At 40.4% G+C, this 19,998-nt stretch overlaps 1 protein-coding gene across 4 annotated transcripts in view; it reads right to left on the bottom strand.

Moving 5' to 3' along the window:
- Positions 1–264: 264 nt before the first annotated feature.
- Map3k20 (mitogen-activated protein kinase kinase kinase 20) overlaps positions 265–19,998 on the bottom strand; it is a 163,434-nt gene continuing 143,700 nt past the window's right edge. For 3 of the 4 annotated variants that reach the window (XM_074071120.1, XM_074071119.1, XM_074071118.1), the window contains exons 17-20: positions 14,989–15,105; positions 9,729–9,803; positions 6,807–6,957; positions 265–1,575 (exon numbers count right to left, since the gene is read on the bottom strand). In XM_074071120.1, coding sequence (XP_073927221.1) covers positions 896–1,575; positions 6,807–6,957; positions 9,729–9,803; positions 14,989–15,105 — 1,023 coding nt within the window. In that variant the 3' untranslated portion in view covers positions 265–895. The remainder of the gene's footprint in view (positions 1,576–6,806; positions 6,958–9,728; positions 9,804–14,988; positions 15,106–19,998) is intronic. The other variant, XM_074071121.1, reaches the window with a different exon arrangement.

Below are 19,998 nucleotides of genomic sequence, written 5' to 3'. Positions count from 1 at the left end.
CTCAGAGCTGTCTGTCTGCAAAGCTGGCATTTACTGTCTTCCTGTTACAGGGATGTTGGTGATTTAAAATTTCCCCTGCTTTTAGCTTGTGATGTGACTATCCTGCTCTGTATTAGGTTTTAGATTTCTGACATCCCAAGAGGACTTTATGGGTTGCACTTTTCCCTTTTCTCCTTCTTTGGGAGCTGAGGAAGGAAACCACCACTTAGGCCACTGGTTTCTGATGAAACTTAAATGAATGATATATACACCATGCTATCAACATTAAGTTCAATAAACATTTTTATTACCTAAAAATGACATGCCAAATCAGTTCTCTTTTGACCATAATAAAAACACAAATATCTTACTAAAATAAATAACTAACTAGCAGGTCTGAGATGAGGGCACACAATTCAAGAAGGTATTTTTTAAAAACCCTGATAATCAAGATAAATGGTATTTTAATGCAGTATTAAAAAATAAAACCAATGCAAAAAATTTGTGAACAAAATATCAAAAATTTAAGTAAGGACAGAATCAGTAACAGTGCATTGCTGAGCCCAAACGGCGCCTTTGACGAAAGGAAAAACTCAGTAACACTGACCCTGCCTTTACCTAGAATTTTGATTTTTTTTGTGGACCTCGCTTGCCTTATCCTAGTCCCAGTCCTGCTAACGAGCCACTGCTCAGGCTGAAAGATGGCATAGCCCCTCCCTCCAGATATTAATTCATGGGAGAAAATTTGGGTAGTTATTTTCAAGTCTAGTTACCAACAACCATAATTCTGGCCTTGGTTTGGCTGTAGTCTCAATTAAAAGGTATTTCCCAATCCCCAAATTGGAAGAGTTGTCTTTTTGTTAACTGAATCTGAAGACACCTATTGTGAATGGAAGAACCCTGCTTAGGGAATTGATCAGAAGGTCCTCCGCCCGCGGTAGCTCCCTCGGGCTCTGTCCTTGTTGGTCTTGGCAGGAGAGGGCCTGAACGGCTTCTTTCGGTACTCCACTTTGGTCCATCCTCCCTCGCTCACTTTGCTTTCCTCTTCGCTGGCTCTAGAGGCAGTGTCAGGGTGCAAAGGCATCCCTGGGATGGTCCTGGGTAAGTGGTGGTCATTAGGGCTCCTCTTGAAGTCAGCCGACTGAGACACCCTGAAGAACTTGCCAGAATCTCTTTCTCTGGACGGAGTGGAATGCTGACTTTTCCCACTGTATCTACCGCGAGGGGAAGAATTGAGCGACACACTACCGCGATCGTACTTGTTCCTGCTTCTGTCTGAGTAGCGACCCCGCTCTGAAGAGCTGTCAGTGTTCAGACTAGAAAAGCCACTGTCCCTAGAGTTGAGATGTAGCGAGGAGAAGTTTTTGGTCAGCCCATACTGAGTGGGAGAGGAGCTTCTGGACTGGTTGATAGGCGTTATCTGTTGATACTTAACGGGCACCTGTGTCCGCCTCACCGCAGCCGCATAGGAATCCTGGTCCGCCAAGTATGGGAAGAAAGGTGACCCCAGAATGGGATTGCTCTGGGAGCGCTGCAGAGCCGTGGTGGAGGCGATCTGACGCATGCGCAGCGTGTCCAGCCACTGGCAGTCCGCACCTGCAAGGGAACGCAAACCAGCATCATCTCAGTCTGCAGAGCTGCATGCCTAATGCAAAGCCTGTCTCAGGGATGCCAGGCTTCTCGGGACACTCCAAGCTTAGCCACAGCAGGCTAAGCCACGGATGAGGATGCAAAGACTTAAATAATAAAAAAGAAGGACACTGACATTTTCTGAGTATATGGTATGTCCCTGGCGTTTTCTCCTGGGCTTTACTTACATTACCTCATTTAATCCTTCCAACAACCTTCTCAGATAAACAGTAATTAATAATCGCCTATAAATGAGGAAACTTGAGAGGTCAAGTAACTAGCACAAGGTCATTTGGCCAATAATCCTAGGTCTCTCTGCATCTAATCCCATCTTCTTCCTCCTTAGTTGTGTTGTCACTTCTGGAAATTACTGTTTAAGATTGTTTGGGCCAGGTGCTGGTGGCTCACACCTGTAATCCTGGCTACTCAGGAGGCAGAGATCAGGAGGATTGTGGTTGGAGGCCAACCCGGGCAAATAGTTCAAGAGATCCTATCTTGAAAAAAAAAATCACAAAAAAGGGCTGGTGGATATACCCAAAAGACTGTGACACAGGTTACTCCAGAGGCACCTGCACACCCATGTTTATTGCAGCACTATTCACAATAGCCAAGTTATGGAAACAGCCAAGATGCCCCACCACTGACCAATGGATTAAGAAAATGTGGTATCTATACACAATGGAATTTTATGCAGCCATGAAGAAGAACGAAATGTTATCATTCGCTGGTAAATGGATGGAATTGGAGAACATCATTCTGAGTGAGGTTAGCCTGGCCCAAAAAACCAAAAATCGTATGTTCTCCCTCATATGCGGACATTAGATCAAGGGCAAACACAACAATTGGATTGGACTTTGAGCACATGATAAAAGCGAGAGCACACAAGGGAGGGGTGAGGATAGGTAAGACACCTAAAAAATTAGTTAGCATTTGTTGCCCTTAACGCAGAGAAACTAAAGCAGATACCTTAAAAGCAACTCAAGCCAATAGGAAAAGGGGACCAGGAACTAGAGAAAAGGTTAGATCAAAAAGAATTAACCTAGAAGGTCACACCCATGCACAGGAAATCAATGTGAGTCAATGCCCTGTATAGCTATCCTTATCTCAACCAGCAAAAACCCTTGTTCCTTCCTATTATTGCTTATACTCTCTCTCCAACAAAATTAGAAATAAGGGCAAAATAGTTTCTGCTGGGTATTGAGGGGGGGAGAGGGAGGGGGCAGAGTAGAGGGTAAGGGGGGGTTGGGGCAGGGGGGGAGAAATGACCCAAGCCTTGTATGCACATATGAATAATAAAAAAAAAAAAAGGGCTGGTGGAGTGGCTCAAGGTGTAGGCTCTGAGTTCAAACATAGTACCACAGACACAAAACCAAGAAGAGCCATTTGAGTGGCAGGGGCATATTTCATAAACCAAAGGCTTCCTGTCATTAAAAAAAAAAAAGAAAGACAGCACTTTAAACTCTCACAGACCCTAAAGGCAGATAAAAGAAACGAAGTTCTGAAGGTTGAGACGGTTGATGAGTGTAGACACAGTGCACGTACTGTAGAGGAGAGGGGCCTGACGGGCAGGAATGGCAAATGTTTTGGCAGCTGTGTGGGAAGTAGGGAGAAGTGAAGGTTAAAAGAAGCTTTCTGTGAGTAGGGAAGTTCCTCACACCTGACATCTTCCCCAGGGCCCCAATTGTGTCACTGACATGCTAGAGTTCCAGCTGCTGTGTCCTGTGTGTCTCTGACCCTGCTGAAGAAGATGTAGCTTTCTGTAGCGGAGCAGAGCATGCCCACTCTCTCTGCCAGCAAGTGGTCTCCTTCACTGCCCGGACACAGGTTACCCACACCCCTGGGGTGAGTGACTTTGCAGACACAGGTTACCTCCTGTGTCTAGATGCTCCTCCCAGACTCCAATCAGTCACAGTGCCTACTTTTGTTGTGTGTGTACATGTGTTTTGACACAATGAAAACCATACCATTTAAAGTGTACTTCCACTGCTGTGTAACAGATCTTCAAACTATCTCTTCCTGCAACACTGAAAGTCTGTACCCACTAAACACTACTTCTTCCTTCCTCTCTTCCCTTCCCAATCCCTTGGCAATTGCCTTTCTGCTTTGTTTCTGTGATTTTGACCATGTTAGAAACTTTCACATGGTATCACAATGCTACCTTTCCTTTACCTCCACTTCTGACATGTTACTTTCCAACAGAGCCTGGAGCTCATCTGCTCTCCAGCTCCTGTAGCCGTGTGCATCCGGGTAACCTGATGACCCTCTGGCTCTAGGGTCAGACTTGAATTAGCCCAAGGCAAACAGGCTGATGCCAGGAATGGACAAGTTCCTCCATTTGGCTAAAGAGAACCAGTATAGGGGAGTCTGCTGGGGGCTTCTAGGAAAGCTTTCCTCCCTCCCACATGAGAACAGGGAGGGACTAACCACCCCCCTCCCCGGACATTGCGATCACTATAAACACGAGAGGAGCTAGGCTGCGGGCAACTCCAACACAGTGGAGTGGGTATGGCAGAGTGGAAAGAAGGAAACCACCAGACCGTGGTTGAACTGTTTTGTCTTACTGCAGCCTGCACTACCTCTGAACCTCTTGTGATAGAAGATAATACATTTCATTAATAGTGTTTGAGAGACTTCAGAGTACCTTTCAGTCACCCAGGAGGGATTTTTAAAATACACATTTCTGGTCCTAACCCCAAAATCCCTGCCAACAACTTCCAAGTTTTACATAGTTCAAATCCTAGTATGTTGAGACTCACCAAATAGACACAGGGTAGGCCTGAGAGACTGCATGTCTAACAAGTTCACAGATGACTTTGATGCTGTTGGTGCTGGGACCACGCTTTGAAAACCACTCAGAGGAAGCCAGTTGAGGGCTAGCGGAATGACTCAAGTGGTAGAACACCTGCCTAGCAAGCATGAGGCCCTGAGTTCAAACTCCAGTACCACCAAAAAATAAAAAAAGAAAAGAAAATACAGAGGAAGCCAGTTGAAACTAGGTTTCCTGCTACTTGCAGCTGAAAAAGATCTTAACTAATCTGGGTAGTGTCCAGATCTGGGTGGAGTCTTCACATCAATTGGAAAAAAAAAACAATAAAAAGGACTCACGGAAGATGGACGGTGTCAAATTCATGAATAACTGGAGTAAGTCAAAGGAAGGTCAATTCTGCAACCTCTTCAATTGATAATCAGAAGAAAACAGTTTATCCAGAGCAGTTCCAGTGGGAGATAGGGAGAGAATGACTATTCCTGTCCATACTCCTAGAGAAAGAATAATTTACTGTCTCCTAAACGATTTGTTTAAGAGGAGTAAAGGACACCCATTGGATATCTGCTCATTGCTCTATTTTGGTGGATTTTTTTTGGGGGGGTGGTACAGGGGCTTGAACTCTGTGCCCAGTGCTTGCTATGCAGGCACTCTACCACTTGAGCCAATCTGCATCCCTCCACTGCTCTGTTTTGGAAAGGATACCGCCTTGCCTCCATCCACGTGGTCACGATATGTTGCAAGAGATGTCCTCACCTCCTGACCCATCCTTTGGACTCTGCTGTCTACCATATCCTACCTCCCCTTTTGTTATAGTTAATTGGTCCATGGCAGAATGCCTGAAAACAAATAGCACACCTAAGCTTTACACCAGGGAATCTGGAACTGGGCTCATAAAATGTCTATTTGGTGAGTCTCAACATAGTAGGATTTGAACTATGTAAAACTTGGAAGTTGTTGGCAGGTATTTTGTGTCATGTGGGTAGGGAAACAGAGAAAACCAGCCTCTAATGGAGGAGAAAAATACAGCAGAAATGCAGAGAGAAGATCCCCACAGGTCTCATAGGGGTGTTATAGGGATCAAACAGGATCATGGCTGTGAAAGCCCTCCAGAAGTAAAATATGCCATGTAAACATGAGCTGTTAGAGAAAAAGTTCTTAAAGTTGTGATAGTAGTATGCAGGGCAAGACTCACTGAATTAACAAATACAAAAGAACTTAGAAACAGAGTGGGATCTGAGAGGGAAGCCAGTGGGACCGACACCTGTTGCATGGATAGTCTCTATAGAAACAGCAAACCCCAAAAAGATGTGTGATAACGTGCAGCTGGCCAAGGAATCTTGATAAAAACCCAAACCTAAGCTCAGTGGTCAGAATGTCTTCTGCTCATTATTTGTAAAAAGAATGTAATCAAAGCAACTGTGTTGACAAAGGTTGGTGGGTTCAGCATGCTGTCAGAGAATTTGTCCAGGTTGGGCACCGTGGCTGGTGGATATTTAAGAATATCTGGTATGCTTGATAGTTAAGTCTTACAGTGGAGGACACAAGGGTAGGCTATCATACCTCAGTGACACCAGCCCTCAGGGTCACTTTGACTCCATGTCTACCAAGAACCTTGACAGTGTCACAGGTGTATACCTGTGACATATATATATTGTCTCTCTTGAGAAAAAAAATGCACTGATGAGAAAACATGTATTTCTGGAGTGTTTCGCAGATAATTTTCTCATGGTTAAGAGGGAAATGCCAGGCATTTGTATATATCCATCTTGAAAGTATTTGTTAGCACATCTCAGTCCTGCAAGAGTTATTAGAGCTCGTGGATCTACAAAGCTGGGAGTCAAAACCTCTTCCGTAAATCTACCAAATAATGACTTTAAATTGTCTGTTTACAGGGGCTATAGTTACCATCACCACTCTCCATCATATGCATTTCAAGTGTTCTCTTTCTCTATCCTCTTTTCTTTCCTTCCTTACCCTTGTTTTCCCCTCCATCCTTTCCTTCTTCTCTCCCTCCCTCCCTCTCTCCTTCTGCCTATCATTCCCATGTTTTGATGCATCAATGGTGTTTAGTGCTCAAGGAGTCTTGGTGACAGGAGTGGCTTTGTAGAAATGTTTGCTGGACATAAAAGAGTCACATTTTTATCTACACAGTTTTGGAAACTAAAAATGCAGACATTAATCATTAATCAGTATTTTCCAACTTTTATCCATTATCCAAATGATAAATTAATTAGAATGTGCTCATATTTATGCCTATCAATACTACTGTCCATAAAACCTCTTTATTTAATCAATACTACAAAAGTATGAGAAGGAAGTAGTATGTAAGAAATCTGGGTCTATCCACAGACTGGCACTTATCTCTGTGACGAGCATCTCACAACTGACTTTTGGATGCTGGCACACATGTAGTACTTGAGCACTAACATACCTGAGTCAGACCTGCTGCCGGGGTTGCCCTCGGAGTTGGGGAATAGTGCCTGGATGGCAAGCTGGACTGCTTTTACTTCATCCTGAGGTTTGGTTCTACTCCACTGAATTGAATGGACATGCTTAGTGCTTTTTGGAGACCTAACATCACTCTGTTAAAAAAAATAATAAAGAAACTGATGATCAAGCAATATGCATTTGTAAAATGGGAAGGAAAGAAACCCAAGTAATTATGTCACTTTAATGAGAGCACAGTCACAATGTATTAGGTAAAATGTTCAAAATATGTGAATTTGATTAAGAGGAAAATTTTAACCACTTATTCCTTAGTATATTACAGACTTTATTTTTCTTCTGTTTCCTCTTCCTTTTCTTTTTCTCCCTCTTCCCCTCCCCCCTCCCTCCCTTTCCCCTTTCTTTGTGGTACTGGGGGATTAAATCCAGGCCTCACAAATGCTAACTAAGTATGTGCTCTTCCATTGAGCTACTTTCTTAATGGATTATAGCACTTTATCCTTGATGGATTGTAACATATTCCTCACTAAGTTATAGTAATTAGAAATGTAGTTGTCTTTTCCCAGAATTTATAAAACTTGGTAAATCTCATCTCTTTGATAAAAAATATAAAATGCTTTCTTCTGTTTTTTGTGCTTGAAAAGATATTTTGTTGAATAAATGAACATCTGCCCAAGAATGCTTTTGCACAAGGTACTTAGCTGCACATGGGGGACAAAATGGAACTAGTTCTCCACAGGGAGGGTGAAGGGTAACTGATGCAGAGTGAGCCAGAGTCAAGAGAAAAGAAATCAAGTTCCCAGAAAGGAGAGGATACCAGATCAAGACACATCCTTGTCTGAAAGCTCCCTCTTCACCAGATATTTTGAATCAGTGTAGATTGAAGGGCCTCCAGGGGTCAGTGGCAGTGTACTTGCTAGCAGGCACAAGGCCCTGGCTTCTATCCCACCCCTCGCACACACACAAACAGAAGTCTTCAGGATTCAATACAGTTATGAAATAAATGTTAAAATCAGGGAAATGAGAAACACAGACACAAGTGACTTGTCATCATGGAGTCTAAACAGGAGAGGAGAAACAGTAACTAATGGTGCTCCTCAGTACCTCATTCCTGATAACCTGTCTGCCTTTCCGGTGAGGACAAATATTGCAATAATACTATTGGCTTCCAGGCAACATCGTGGGTGGCCAAGGCTTGGATCTCTAGTATTCAAGATCCAAACCGTGACAGTTCAGGAAAGCCATCCCATGCAGCAGCTCAGAAAGTCCACTTTGAGGTTGACTTCCTACATCTTGTTGCAGTCACCGGGAAGCTAACAGATGAATTGCCCAGGCTCTAGTAGAAAGTGGTTTTACAGTTGGAAGACATGGTGCAACCCCACCAACTCTGTAACTCAACACCCTGAACTTCAGGACTTCTTTCATCTCTCCGTTTCCCCTGTCTGCAAAATGAAGAAAACTGTGTCTATCTTTCAGTATTTCCATGAGGTTAGTGAGACAGAGCAAGTGTATTTGGCCCTTATAGTTCCTAATTCAGGGCAAATCCTTAATGACACATTCTTGAAGCAATGAATGAATGAGTGAGTGGATGAGTGAATGCATGACCTATCGATGACAGGTGCTCACTAATATCTTCCTGGGTCCCCAGACTCTGTAACTGCCTCCCTCCAGCCCACACTACACAGAGTTCTACTGCTTGAGCTGCCCTACCAGTCCTTTTTTGTGTTGGGTTTTTTCAAGGTAAGTTCTTGAGAATTATTTGCCCAGGCTAGCTTTGAACCATGATCCTTCAGCTCTCTTGCCTCCTGAGTAGCCAGGATTACAGATGTGAGTCACTGGTACCCAGCGATTTCGTCTATTTTATAAGGTCAATGTCCCACAAACTAGGAAGATACTGTTAATTTTTACAAAATGATTAGTTTTAAATATATTTATTGGACATACATTGTTGAAATATATTTATAGAGAGATCATTTTCTAACAGTTAATCTGAATTTTTAAAAATGTTTAAAAACATGTAACTTGAAATCTATCCTCTTAATTTTTAGGTATAAAGTATTGTTAACTACATTATACAGAAGATTTTGTTGATAAAGAAAAATAATAAGGTCTTTCTATGACTTAAAATACCCCATTTATTTCCTGTGGTGCTTATAAATCCAAACTCCCTATAGGGGCCCTATGATCTGGCTCCACTCATTTATCTAGCTTTGTCAATGTATTTTGTGCTGGGGGACTTGCACTTGTTATTCTTCTGCTGCTCCCTGACCACCCAATCTAACACCCCAAGCTATTTTCCCTTTACCACCTATCGTTCTGTGATAGCATCTATTTATTTGTGACTTATTTATTCTCTATCTCTCCCCAATAGAATAAAAGCCTCAGAGAGAACAGACCTTATCTATCCTAACTGCAGAACAGTACCTACTAGCAGGTGCAGTTAAATGTATGAATTTTAATTTTAATAGCATATTTTTTAAAAGTATAAATTCTTCTATCTTTCCATATCAAAATGTATGGAATCTGCTCATCTGTTTTGATAATATGGTTTCTCCCCAGGTAGTAATAGGGGTTGTGCTCTAGTCTTTTGAAGAATCATTGATCTCCTCTCACACCTAGTCTTTTAGCTCCAAGAGGGCAAAGATCTGTTTCATTCACTTTTTGGCTTTCCCAGTTACCTGACTTGTTACATACTGTGTAGAAGGAGTTCAATCAATAACTGAATGAATGAGATGCTAACCCAGTTTCTCTCAGATAAGTTTATCCTGTTCTCTTTCCTTCCCAACATGTTATTAGAGAAATTATATTCATCTTCCCATATTCATGTTTGCTATATGATTTCTAACCCAGATAAATCTAAGTTCACTAACTGGTGGTGAAGTCAGTAGCCTTCCTCCTTGGAGCTTACCTCATACATGACAGTGCACTCCACAGTCTGATCTTCCACTATTCCCACAATCCACTTCTCCATTACAAATGGTGGCTGAAAAACAAGAGTGAGGATGGTATAGTACCAGGATACAGCCTGCTCTGCCATAGGGGGTTTCTTTGAGGCCAGTAGTGCCATGCACAATTCACAAATAGAAGTATAGTATCATGAAACTCATGCTGATTCACAATACAGTGATATTTTGGGCTTTGCTTTTCATAAGACATCCTTTTAACATTTACAAACATTTCTTTTTTAATAGTCTAGTTTATTTTGAATTAGTATATATTAATAACATGAGGGAGTTCCATTGTGGTAAACCCAGTTACACAGTGTACTTTGAACAAGTTCACCCCCTCCATTACACTCCCATTTCCATCTTCCTCCTCTCCCTTTTTTCAAACAGGGTTTTGTGGGGTTCCTTATGTTGTCTTTGAAAAAAATATATATATATATTGCATACTTTGATCCTCTTTCCCCTCTCCCTTACCCCCAAGATGCAAACATTTGTTGAACGAATGAATAGCGTGAATACCCTACCTTTGTTTTTCTTCCCTTCCCTTCCTTTTCCCTCCCCTCCCCTCCTCTTCCTTCTTTCCTTCCTTTCAAGATAGGGTTTCACTATGTAGTCTAGGCTGGCCTCCAGTTCATGATTCTCCTGCCTCAGCCTCCCAAGTGCCAGGATTACGGATGTACCACTACACCAGTCCACAATCTTTTCTTGTGTGATACAATATTGGCTATCACTCAACCCTACCATTAGGCTACTATCATGCCAATCTTTGAAGTATCAACAAAAAACATTCTCAAATTGAACAGAAATAAACAACATGGGAAGACCCAGAAGTATCTTCCTTCAATGCAAGCAGTGGCTGGTGTGGTGACTTTACCAATATATTAGGATATCTAGCAAAACTGTGTGTACAAATGAAGACACTATGGTGGTGTTTTTCCACTACTTAAAACAAGGGATTACTGAAGAATCCTGTGCCTTGATCCTGTTATTTTTGATGGCAATAATCTCTATTACAAGTGAGTTACAATTCAACATAGTACTGGAATTCCTAGCCAGAGCAATTAGGCAAGAAGAAGGAATAAAAGGAATACAAATAGGTAAAGAAACTGTCAAAATATCCCTATTTGCAGATGACATGATCCTATACCTTAAAGACCCAAAAAACTCTACTCAGAAGCTTCTAGACATCATCAATAGCTATAGCAAGGTAGCAGGATATAAAATCAACATAGAAAAATCATTAGCATTTCTATACACTAACAATGAGCAAACGGAAAAAGAATGTATGAAAACAATTCCATTTAGAATAGCCTCAAAAAAAATCAAATACCTAGGTGTAAACCTAACAAAAGATGTGAAAGACCTCTACAAGGAAAACTATACACTTCTGAAGAAAGAGATTGAGGAAGACTATAGAAAGTGGAGAGATCTCCCATGCTCATGGATTGGTAGAATCAACATAGTAAAAATGTCGATACTCCCAAAAGTAATCTACATGTTTAATGCAATGCCCATCAAAATTCTAATGACATTCATTAAAGAGATTGAAAAAGCGACCGTTAAATTTATATGGAAACACAAGAGGCCACGAATAGCCAAGGCAATACTCAGTCAAAAGAACAATGCAGGAGGTATCACAATACCTGACTTCAAACTATATTACAAAGCAGTAGCAATAAAAACAGCATGGTACTGGCACAAAAACAGACATGAAGACCAGTGGAACAGAATAGAGGACCCAGATACGAAGCCACACAACTATAACCAACTTGTCTTTGACAAAGGAGCTACAAATATATGATGGAGAAATAGCAGCCTCTTCAACAAAAACTGCTGGGAAAACTGGTTAGCAGTCTGCAAAAAACTGAAACTAGATCCATGTATATCACCCTATACCAATATTAACTCAAAATGGATCAAGGATCTTAATATCAAACCACAAACTCTAAAGTTGATGCAGGAAAGAGTAGGAAATACTCTGGAGTTAGTAGGCATAGGTAAGAACTTTCTCTACGAAACCCCAGCAGCACAGCAACTAAGAGATAGCATAGATAAATGGGACCTCATAAAGCTAAAAAGCTTCTGTTTATCAAAAGAAATGGTCTCTAAACTGAAGAGAATACCCACAGAGTGGGAGAAAATATTTGCCAACTATACATCAGACAAAGGACTGATAACCAGAATATATAGGGAACTTAAAAAACTAAATTCTCCCAAAACTAATGAACCAATAAAGAAATGGGCAAGTGAACTAAACAGAACTTTCTCAAAAGAAGAAATTCAAATGGCCAAAAAACACATGAAAAAATGCTCACCATCTCTAGCAATAAAGGAAATGCAAATTAAAACCACACTAAGATTCCACCTCACCCCTGTTAGAATAGCCATCATCAGCAATACCACCAACAACAGGTGTTGACAAGGATGCAGGGGAAAAAGGAACCCTCTTACACTGTTGGTGGGAATGTAAACTAGTACAACCACTCTGGAAAAAAATTTGGAGGCTACTTAAAAAGCTACACATTGATCTACCATTTGATCCAGCAATACCACTCTTGGGGATATACCCAAAAGACTGTGACACAGGTTACTCCAGAGGCACCTGCACACCCATGTTTATTGCGGCACTATTCACAATAGCCAAGTTATGGAAACAGCCAAGATGCCCCACCACTGACCAATGGATTAAGAAAATGTGGTATCTATACACAATGGAATTTTATGCAGCCATGAAGAAGAACGAAATGTTATCATTCACTGGTAAATGGATGGAATTGGAGAACATCATTCTGAGTGAGGTTAGCCTGGCCCAAAAGACCAAAAATCGTATGTTCTCCCTCATATGTGGACATTAGATCAAGGGCAAACACAACAATGGGATTGGACTTTGAGCACATGACAAAAGCTTTAGCACACAAGGGAGGGGTGAGGATAGGTAAGACATCTAAAAAATTAGCTAGCATTTGTTGCCCTTAACGCAGAGAAACTAAAGCAGATACCTTAAAAGCAACTGAGGCCAATAGGAGAAAGGGACCAGGAACTAGAGAAAAGGTTAGTTCAAGAAGAATTAAGCTAGAAGGTAACACACATGCACAGGAAATTAATGTGAGTCAATGCCCTGTATAGCTATCCTTATCTCAACCAGCAAAAACCCTTGTTCCTTCCTATTATGGCTTATACTCTCTCTTCAACAAAATTAGAAATAAGGGCAAAATAGTTTCTGCTGGGTATTGAGGGGGTGGGGGGAAGAGGGAGGGGCTGGAGTGGGTGGTAAGGGAGGGGGTGGGGGCAGAGGGGAGAAATGACCCAAGCCTTGTATGCACATATGAATAATAAAATAAAAAAAACCAAAAAAACAAAAAAAAAACAAGTGAGTTACATTCTCCTCTCATTTCCCTGTCCCTCTAGGTTTAAGAACCAAGAGAATGACTGCCTGTGACCTGGGTACAGAAAATGTGATGGAGATTTAACTGGACTAAGTTTTTTATTATCATAAATTAATTGTATGAAGGAGTTTCATTGTGATATTCCTATACATGCATATAATGTACTTTGATCAAATTCATCCCCTCTAGTACTCTTTCTTATCTACTCTCTTCCCTGCTTTTAAACAATTTTAGTGGGTTTTGTTATGCTATTTTCATATATATATATTTGATTGTATTCACTCTCCATTACCCTCTCCTTTCCCCCTTTTCCTTCCTGCTGGTCCCCTCCAATAGCTTTTACAATAATGTCCTATTATTATTATTTTTTTTTAGGACTAGATTCCACATATGAGAGAAAACATGCAATATTTGTCTTTCTGAGTTTGGCTTATCTCACTCAACATGATACTCTTCAGTTCCATCCATTTTTCTGCAAATGACATAATTTCAATCTTATTTATGGCTGAATAATACACTATTGTGTATTTGTTCCACATTTTCTTTATCCACTGAATGGCTGTTGGGCACCTAGACTGATTTCATAGCTTACCGATTTAGTGCTGCAATAAACATGGATTAGCAGGTTTCTCTATCGTATGTTGATTTACATTCCCTTGATTGGCTAGAATTTTTTTTTCCTGCTTTTTTTGGGGGAGGGGGAGGTTTGAACTCAGGGCTTCATGCTTGCCAGGTAAGTGCTCTATCACTGGGATGAAAGTGCAAGCCATCACACCCAGCTTTTTTCTGTTGTTGAATTGGGGTCTTCACTAACTTTTTGCCTGGGTTGGCCTCCAACGGTGATCCTCCTGATTTCTACCTCCCAAATCATACCCTTTACAGATAAATAATGCCACTGAAACAACTCCCAGTTATGCAAAGGAATGCAACAATGAATATCAAATCAGTCTACTTCATGAATCCACTTGTAAATTAAAAGGAATTGGTGTTTAGCAATCTTACACTGTGCAGAGAACACATTTACAAGTCTAATGCCAGGGCTTTGAAGACTTAGTTTAGTTTCCTACTTGTGTTTTTACCCAGGTTCTTTGCAACAAGCCCCATTTTCTTCACTGAATCCAAATAACATTTAATAGTGCTAGAGTTGATAGTTCTTTGAGGTTAGGATGACTGTACAATTGGCATCACAGTTAGTGACCTTCTACCACTGACATTTTATATGTTTTTTTTTTCAGTGCATTTGGAACAAAACTGAAATTTTTTTCCATTCTGAGGAGCAAGCTAAAGCATTTCTGCCAGTATTTCCTCTGTTTTTCATTGACATACTTCTGCCAGTGACCCTAGAGTAGTAATGTGCTGTCTTACTATTCTAGGAATTCCTAGATGTGAACTCAAAGGAACCACTAAGATTTCAACATGTGCCCCATAAATAGCCTATCTCAGTTCTCCAAGAAACTGAACAGAGAAAAGTCTTTCATCTGAAAAGTTTTTCAAAATTCAGAACAATCCAAATTTGAAGTAAATATTTTCATTGATAACATTTTCTTTCCTTTAGTAAATGACAGTAAGCATAAAGAAATGTAGAAGGAAATTTTTTTAAAGTTAAACAATACTTTTTTTTTGCAGTGCTTTTTAGTTCACACTGCATAAGTGGAATTTTAACAAAAAACTATTATCCTCTCAATCTGCTAAATAAAATGTGCCTTTCAACAGCCAGCTTGAGGCTGAGCTGATGTGAGCATGGACAAGCACAAAAGCATGCTGCTGGGGTATTTTAATGTCTTTGTTTGATATCTGTGAATTCAAAAAAGCTTTTCAGCTGTAAATAGAGCCTTACCTTTGTCATCTTTAAAATCTCTGCATCAGGTAGGTTAGTGTTGAATGTCACATCTTTTATGTATGTTATTGCAATTTCATCCCCATCCATCTCCATATACATTTTCCACTTACAATCCTGGAATTAAAAAGCAAAATTATAGAACAGAGAAAGTAAAACAAATTTTTTTAGTTTCAATGTTTTATAACACGTGAAGTATTCTAAATGAAGTATTATGGGAGTTTATTTTTTCTTCCTTCTTCAATAAAAGGACATGAAATTAGATTCTTTTGTATATCTAAAAAAAACTCCAGTTAGTGCAGCCTTGAGACTTAATTTATCAGTTCAAGTATTCTATTATAGGAGATAGCAAATTCAAACTCCTAAAGGGACTAAGCAGAAAATAAAAAATGAGTAAAGCCAGGCAGTTTCATCATAGAACCTTAAGGTATAACCTTTCAAAAGAGATCCACTTAATTAGCATACTAAACATTACAGGAATATTTTTTCCTTGCAGAAAGAAATGTGGTCTTCCCCCTTCTTTTTGCACTGTAGATCTATCTAGAATTGATAATGACATGGGTTCAAGAAACAGTTTACTTCTTCTTAACAGGGAGGAACACACACTGCAAATGTGGTAACATGAAGTAACTGACAACTGGGGGGTTATGGGGAGGGTTAGGGACTCAGGAAGTTGAGGAGCAGTTGCCCTAAAGGCACAGCCACTGCCCAGTTTCTACTGACTATTCCCATATGGAATATTAGTTCAGTTTGGCTAGAACCTTTAATGTTTCATGAAAAGCTAGAAATCTGGATTCTTATGTGAAACCTTTTAATTTTTAAATAATGGTATGTTATTAAACTATCAATAGCATCCTATAATGAAAAAGTACTCTACATCATTGGTCACTAGGGCAATGCAAATCAAACCAGAATGAGATACCATTACACATCTACCTGAGTGGCTCAGGTTGATAACATCAAATGTTGGTGAGGATTTAAGAGCTACCGGAACTCTTATGCATTGTTGGTGGGAGCATACATGGTGCAATTGCTTCAGAGAAAGTTTGACAGTTTATTGTAAAACTAAACAAACACCTATTGTATGGTCCAGAAATTCTACTTCTAAAAGTATTTACCCAAGAGAAATGAAAGACTTGTATGGGTAGGTTCTTAGCAGCTTTATCTTAACTAGACTTTTTTAAAAAACTGGTCAATTAACTAGTACATTCATAGAATGGACTACTACTTAGCGATACAAAGAAACAAGTTGCTGATACACAGGACGACATGGGTACATCTCAAAACATTAAAATGTGAAAGAATTACCCAGAAAAAAAGAATGTATTAATGATTCTACTTCTATGACATTCTAAACAAAACTAATCGGTGGTGGAAAAAATTCAGAAGAGTGGTTGCTTCTGCAGATGGAGACTGACTGGGGTCTGAGGTAGGGGTTAGGGTAACATAGGTATATGCATTTGTCAAAGTTTAGGAATGTATATTTAGGATTTGTACATTTCTTACTGAATTCTAGCACACTGAAGTATTTACAAGGAAGTGTGCTGGGATCTGCAAATTACATTGATAAGCATCACAAAATAAGGATTGCTAGATGTCTGGAGAGATGATAGGCAAAGATAGTAAAATGTCAATGGTTGGATCGAGGGTTTGATATATAATTCTTTTTACACTGCTGCATGCAGAATTTAGTAAGAAAAATGTTAGAGGATAAACACTGTTGTATGCAATCCAAAGAAAAAATAAACCTAGGTCTTTGTACCAAATTTGACCTGGTCCATCAATTCACATTCTCTTACAGTTTTTGAAGTATGAAACACTCTGAGGGATTAAGGACCCTGCATGTATCAAGCCCCTCACATGCCGAGACAAGAAAATGCTTTCATGACAGTGGACCTGGAGTCTTTCCTAGGGCAGGCTCAGACACAATTCTCTGGAAGAAGGGCAACAAAGAGGCTATTGAAACCCTGTTGCCTTCACCAGGAATCTGGGAAGAGTCTCCGGAGGAACTGCAGGAAGAAGCAGTGCTCATGACTGAATGCAGGGACTGCTTTGCCCAGCCATATTCACAAGATGGAGAGCCATTTAGTGCAGGAAAAGTTCTATTCAGTGAGATAAGAAACTCACTCTCATCTAGCATCAGTAAAATTAGTCTCTGAGAATGGGCAAATCTCAGTATTTCTTTGTTTTGGAGCCACTGCTACCTTGGCAACATGGGCCTTGAGGTAACTGGGCAGGATAATGACAGTTAGGTGTCATGACTGTTCTCCTCTGCAATAGTGAGAGCCTCCTCAAGTCCTTGGCTGGAATTGAAGTCTAATAGGAGGTGAGTTCATTTGGTTCTGTTTCTCTTACTTGTCAAGTTTGGGTATTACATTAGTCAAAAGCATAGTCGACAGACTTTGAACTGCGTGTAAATGCCGGAACTCCCCCTGCTTTGTTTCCATCTCCTAACCCAAATATCCTCTGTGTCATCATGCTCCAAATCAGAGCCTCCTTGTGCTGTCAGATGAGCTCCGTGTTAAGATAGGGCCAATGGGAGGAAGCTCACAGTGGAGGAGTGCTTAGTATACTCTAGGCCTGTCAGTTGGTACTTACACTTGCTGTTTTACTTGATATTCATAATAAGCCTGAACATCAGGTCCATTTTCCCTTTAGATGAATGATGAAAATGAGGTTCAGACAGATTAAGGAACGTTCCTGGGATTTGATGGCCAGTAAGGGTAGAGGATTACAACAGTACAAGGCTGCCTGACTCCAAAATTGGAGGTGCTTTCAATGGGGAAGGAGATTGGGAGGGAGTGGGCTGGATTCACTGGATGGTTTTGCCGAGCTCCACAATGGAATGAGCACTTGACAACAGGCCAGAGGGTGAAGGCCCAGAGATTTCACTGATGAAACCAAACAAAGTAAGAGGTCAGGGGTCCTCTCTGCAGCAACAGCTTCCCTGCTCCCAAAGTCCAACTTGGAGAAACAATGATCCAAATAATAGTGTCATAGACCTTTTATTTTTCAAATTCACCTTTTCTCTTATCTGAAAGGAAACCTTTTAACTGAACAGAACCAATAAAACTATAATCAAGGAAGTTGTAAGACAAGAAGGACATTATCCATTTCAATAAAAGGTAACTACTGCTTCTTACAAAGCCAGGCAACAAAGAAAGAGAATATGTAGTATTCATTTAAAACATTGACTTCATTTGCCAATGCCTGGACATAACTCCTAGGAATTTTCAGGGGACTATGATGTCATTGTAGCCTACTTAAAAAAAAAAAAAAAGAAACCCACAAATGAAGTAATGGAACTTCTTAAATTCTGCTCAATTTCAAATTAACCAAAGGTATCCTTGGCATCTTTGCCATACAATGAGTCAGAAATTGTCAATGAGCACTGTCCACAACTATCAAGATTTGGCCAATGGTTACTGAGTTCCACAGAGCAAAACACAGACATTGAGATGTTATGTAACAAGTTCTTAATCAGAATGAGTGAAAAGGTTTTTATAACAAATAAGAATTAACTCATCAGTAATACCACAACTGACAATTCCACATATTTGTGAGCCTAATACAGGGTCTCATTTGCTATCCATGTACTGGCAGCAGTAGGGACCAGGAAGTGGGACTGTGGACTCTGATTTAAAAACCATTTCCTTTACCAGGGTGAGCTGGTATTCTCTGGCTTGATGTCAGTGATAAAAATGTAAGTGCTCATTTTGAATGGGAGATATTCAGGAGGGACTTTAGCTGTCTGTGAACAACTCTCAATCCTAACAGGCACAAATCAAAAGCAGACAGCTCTAGATTCTGAGATCCCATGGAGGCTCAAAGGACTCTTTCTCCTAAACTACCTCACCCCTAGCAGTCTGAAATGTCCCTGTTGCTCATTCAATTGGTATAAGACATTGATGATTCCTATTAAAATTGAAACATAGGAAAATATTATATGTTAAGCCTTTATTGTGGAAACCTAGTGGGATGGGGGAGGGAGGACAGGTGGAAGATCACAAGTTTAAATTCCCACTCATAGTTTTTGTCATTTCCCCCCTAACCATGACCAACTTATGTGACATTTCTGAACCTCAGTGTTTTTTATTCACAAGTGAGTTGTTATATTGTGTGACAATTAAGTGAAATAGTATAAATGCATTACTTGGCATTGTATTAGAACAGAATTAGGAGCTCAAAAAGGAGCAATTATTATTGTTTCCCATATGGTCATCAACACAGCTCCAACTAGTTTTCTAGACTAGCTGGCCTGTTGTCCAGCAGTGATGTAAGAGAATGGGACAGAGGACAAGGGAGCTTTGATGGGCAGGAAGGCTCAAAAGGTCTAGACAGGATCTTGCCAGAGCAGGTAGGCTAAGTCAGAGCATCTCACCAGGGCAAGGAGCCTGGGGATCCAGGGGCACTAAGTAACTCTGGGACTAGGGAATAACCAGTATTGAAAAAAGATGATGCAGCTAAGTGCATCTTAACAATGACTACTTTTAGGGAAAAAAAATAGAAGGAATAAGTCTCCATCTTCTTTCATAGATGGGTTATGCAGCATGAATTATGCCCTTCCTTGCTTCAACAGATCCTAATGCAGCCCTGCTAATAAGACCATCTGAGAGACAGACTGGAGGGACAGTGCCTAGTAAATGTGACTGCCAGCCAAAAGCCTTATCTTAGTTGGAGAAATCAAAGCACAGAGAGATGAGGTAATCTGAGGGCAATCACACTAAGCAAGTGGTGGGTTGAATTCAGATTTGAGCCAATGCAGTCTCTCTTGGTGCTATGACAAGCAAGTTTCCTGTATTAGTAAGCTTTCTGTCACTAGAACATATATCTGAGCTAATTAACTTATTAAGGAGTTATAAAAAACCTTATTAAGGTTTATTTTGGCTCATACTTTTGGAGGCCTTAGTTGGTCCTGTTACTTTTGGGCCTGTGGTGAGGCAGCACATCAAGGTAGATACATCAGAGCAAAACTGTTCATCTCATGATCACAGAGGAAGAGAGAGGCAG

Source organism: Castor canadensis, chromosome 4 (genome assembly GCF_047511655.1).
Source record: "Castor canadensis chromosome 4, mCasCan1.hap1v2, whole genome shotgun sequence".
NCBI classification, from domain to species: Eukaryota; Metazoa; Chordata; class Mammalia; order Rodentia; family Castoridae; genus Castor; species Castor canadensis.
This window is presented reverse-complemented; position numbering and strand designations above follow the sequence as displayed.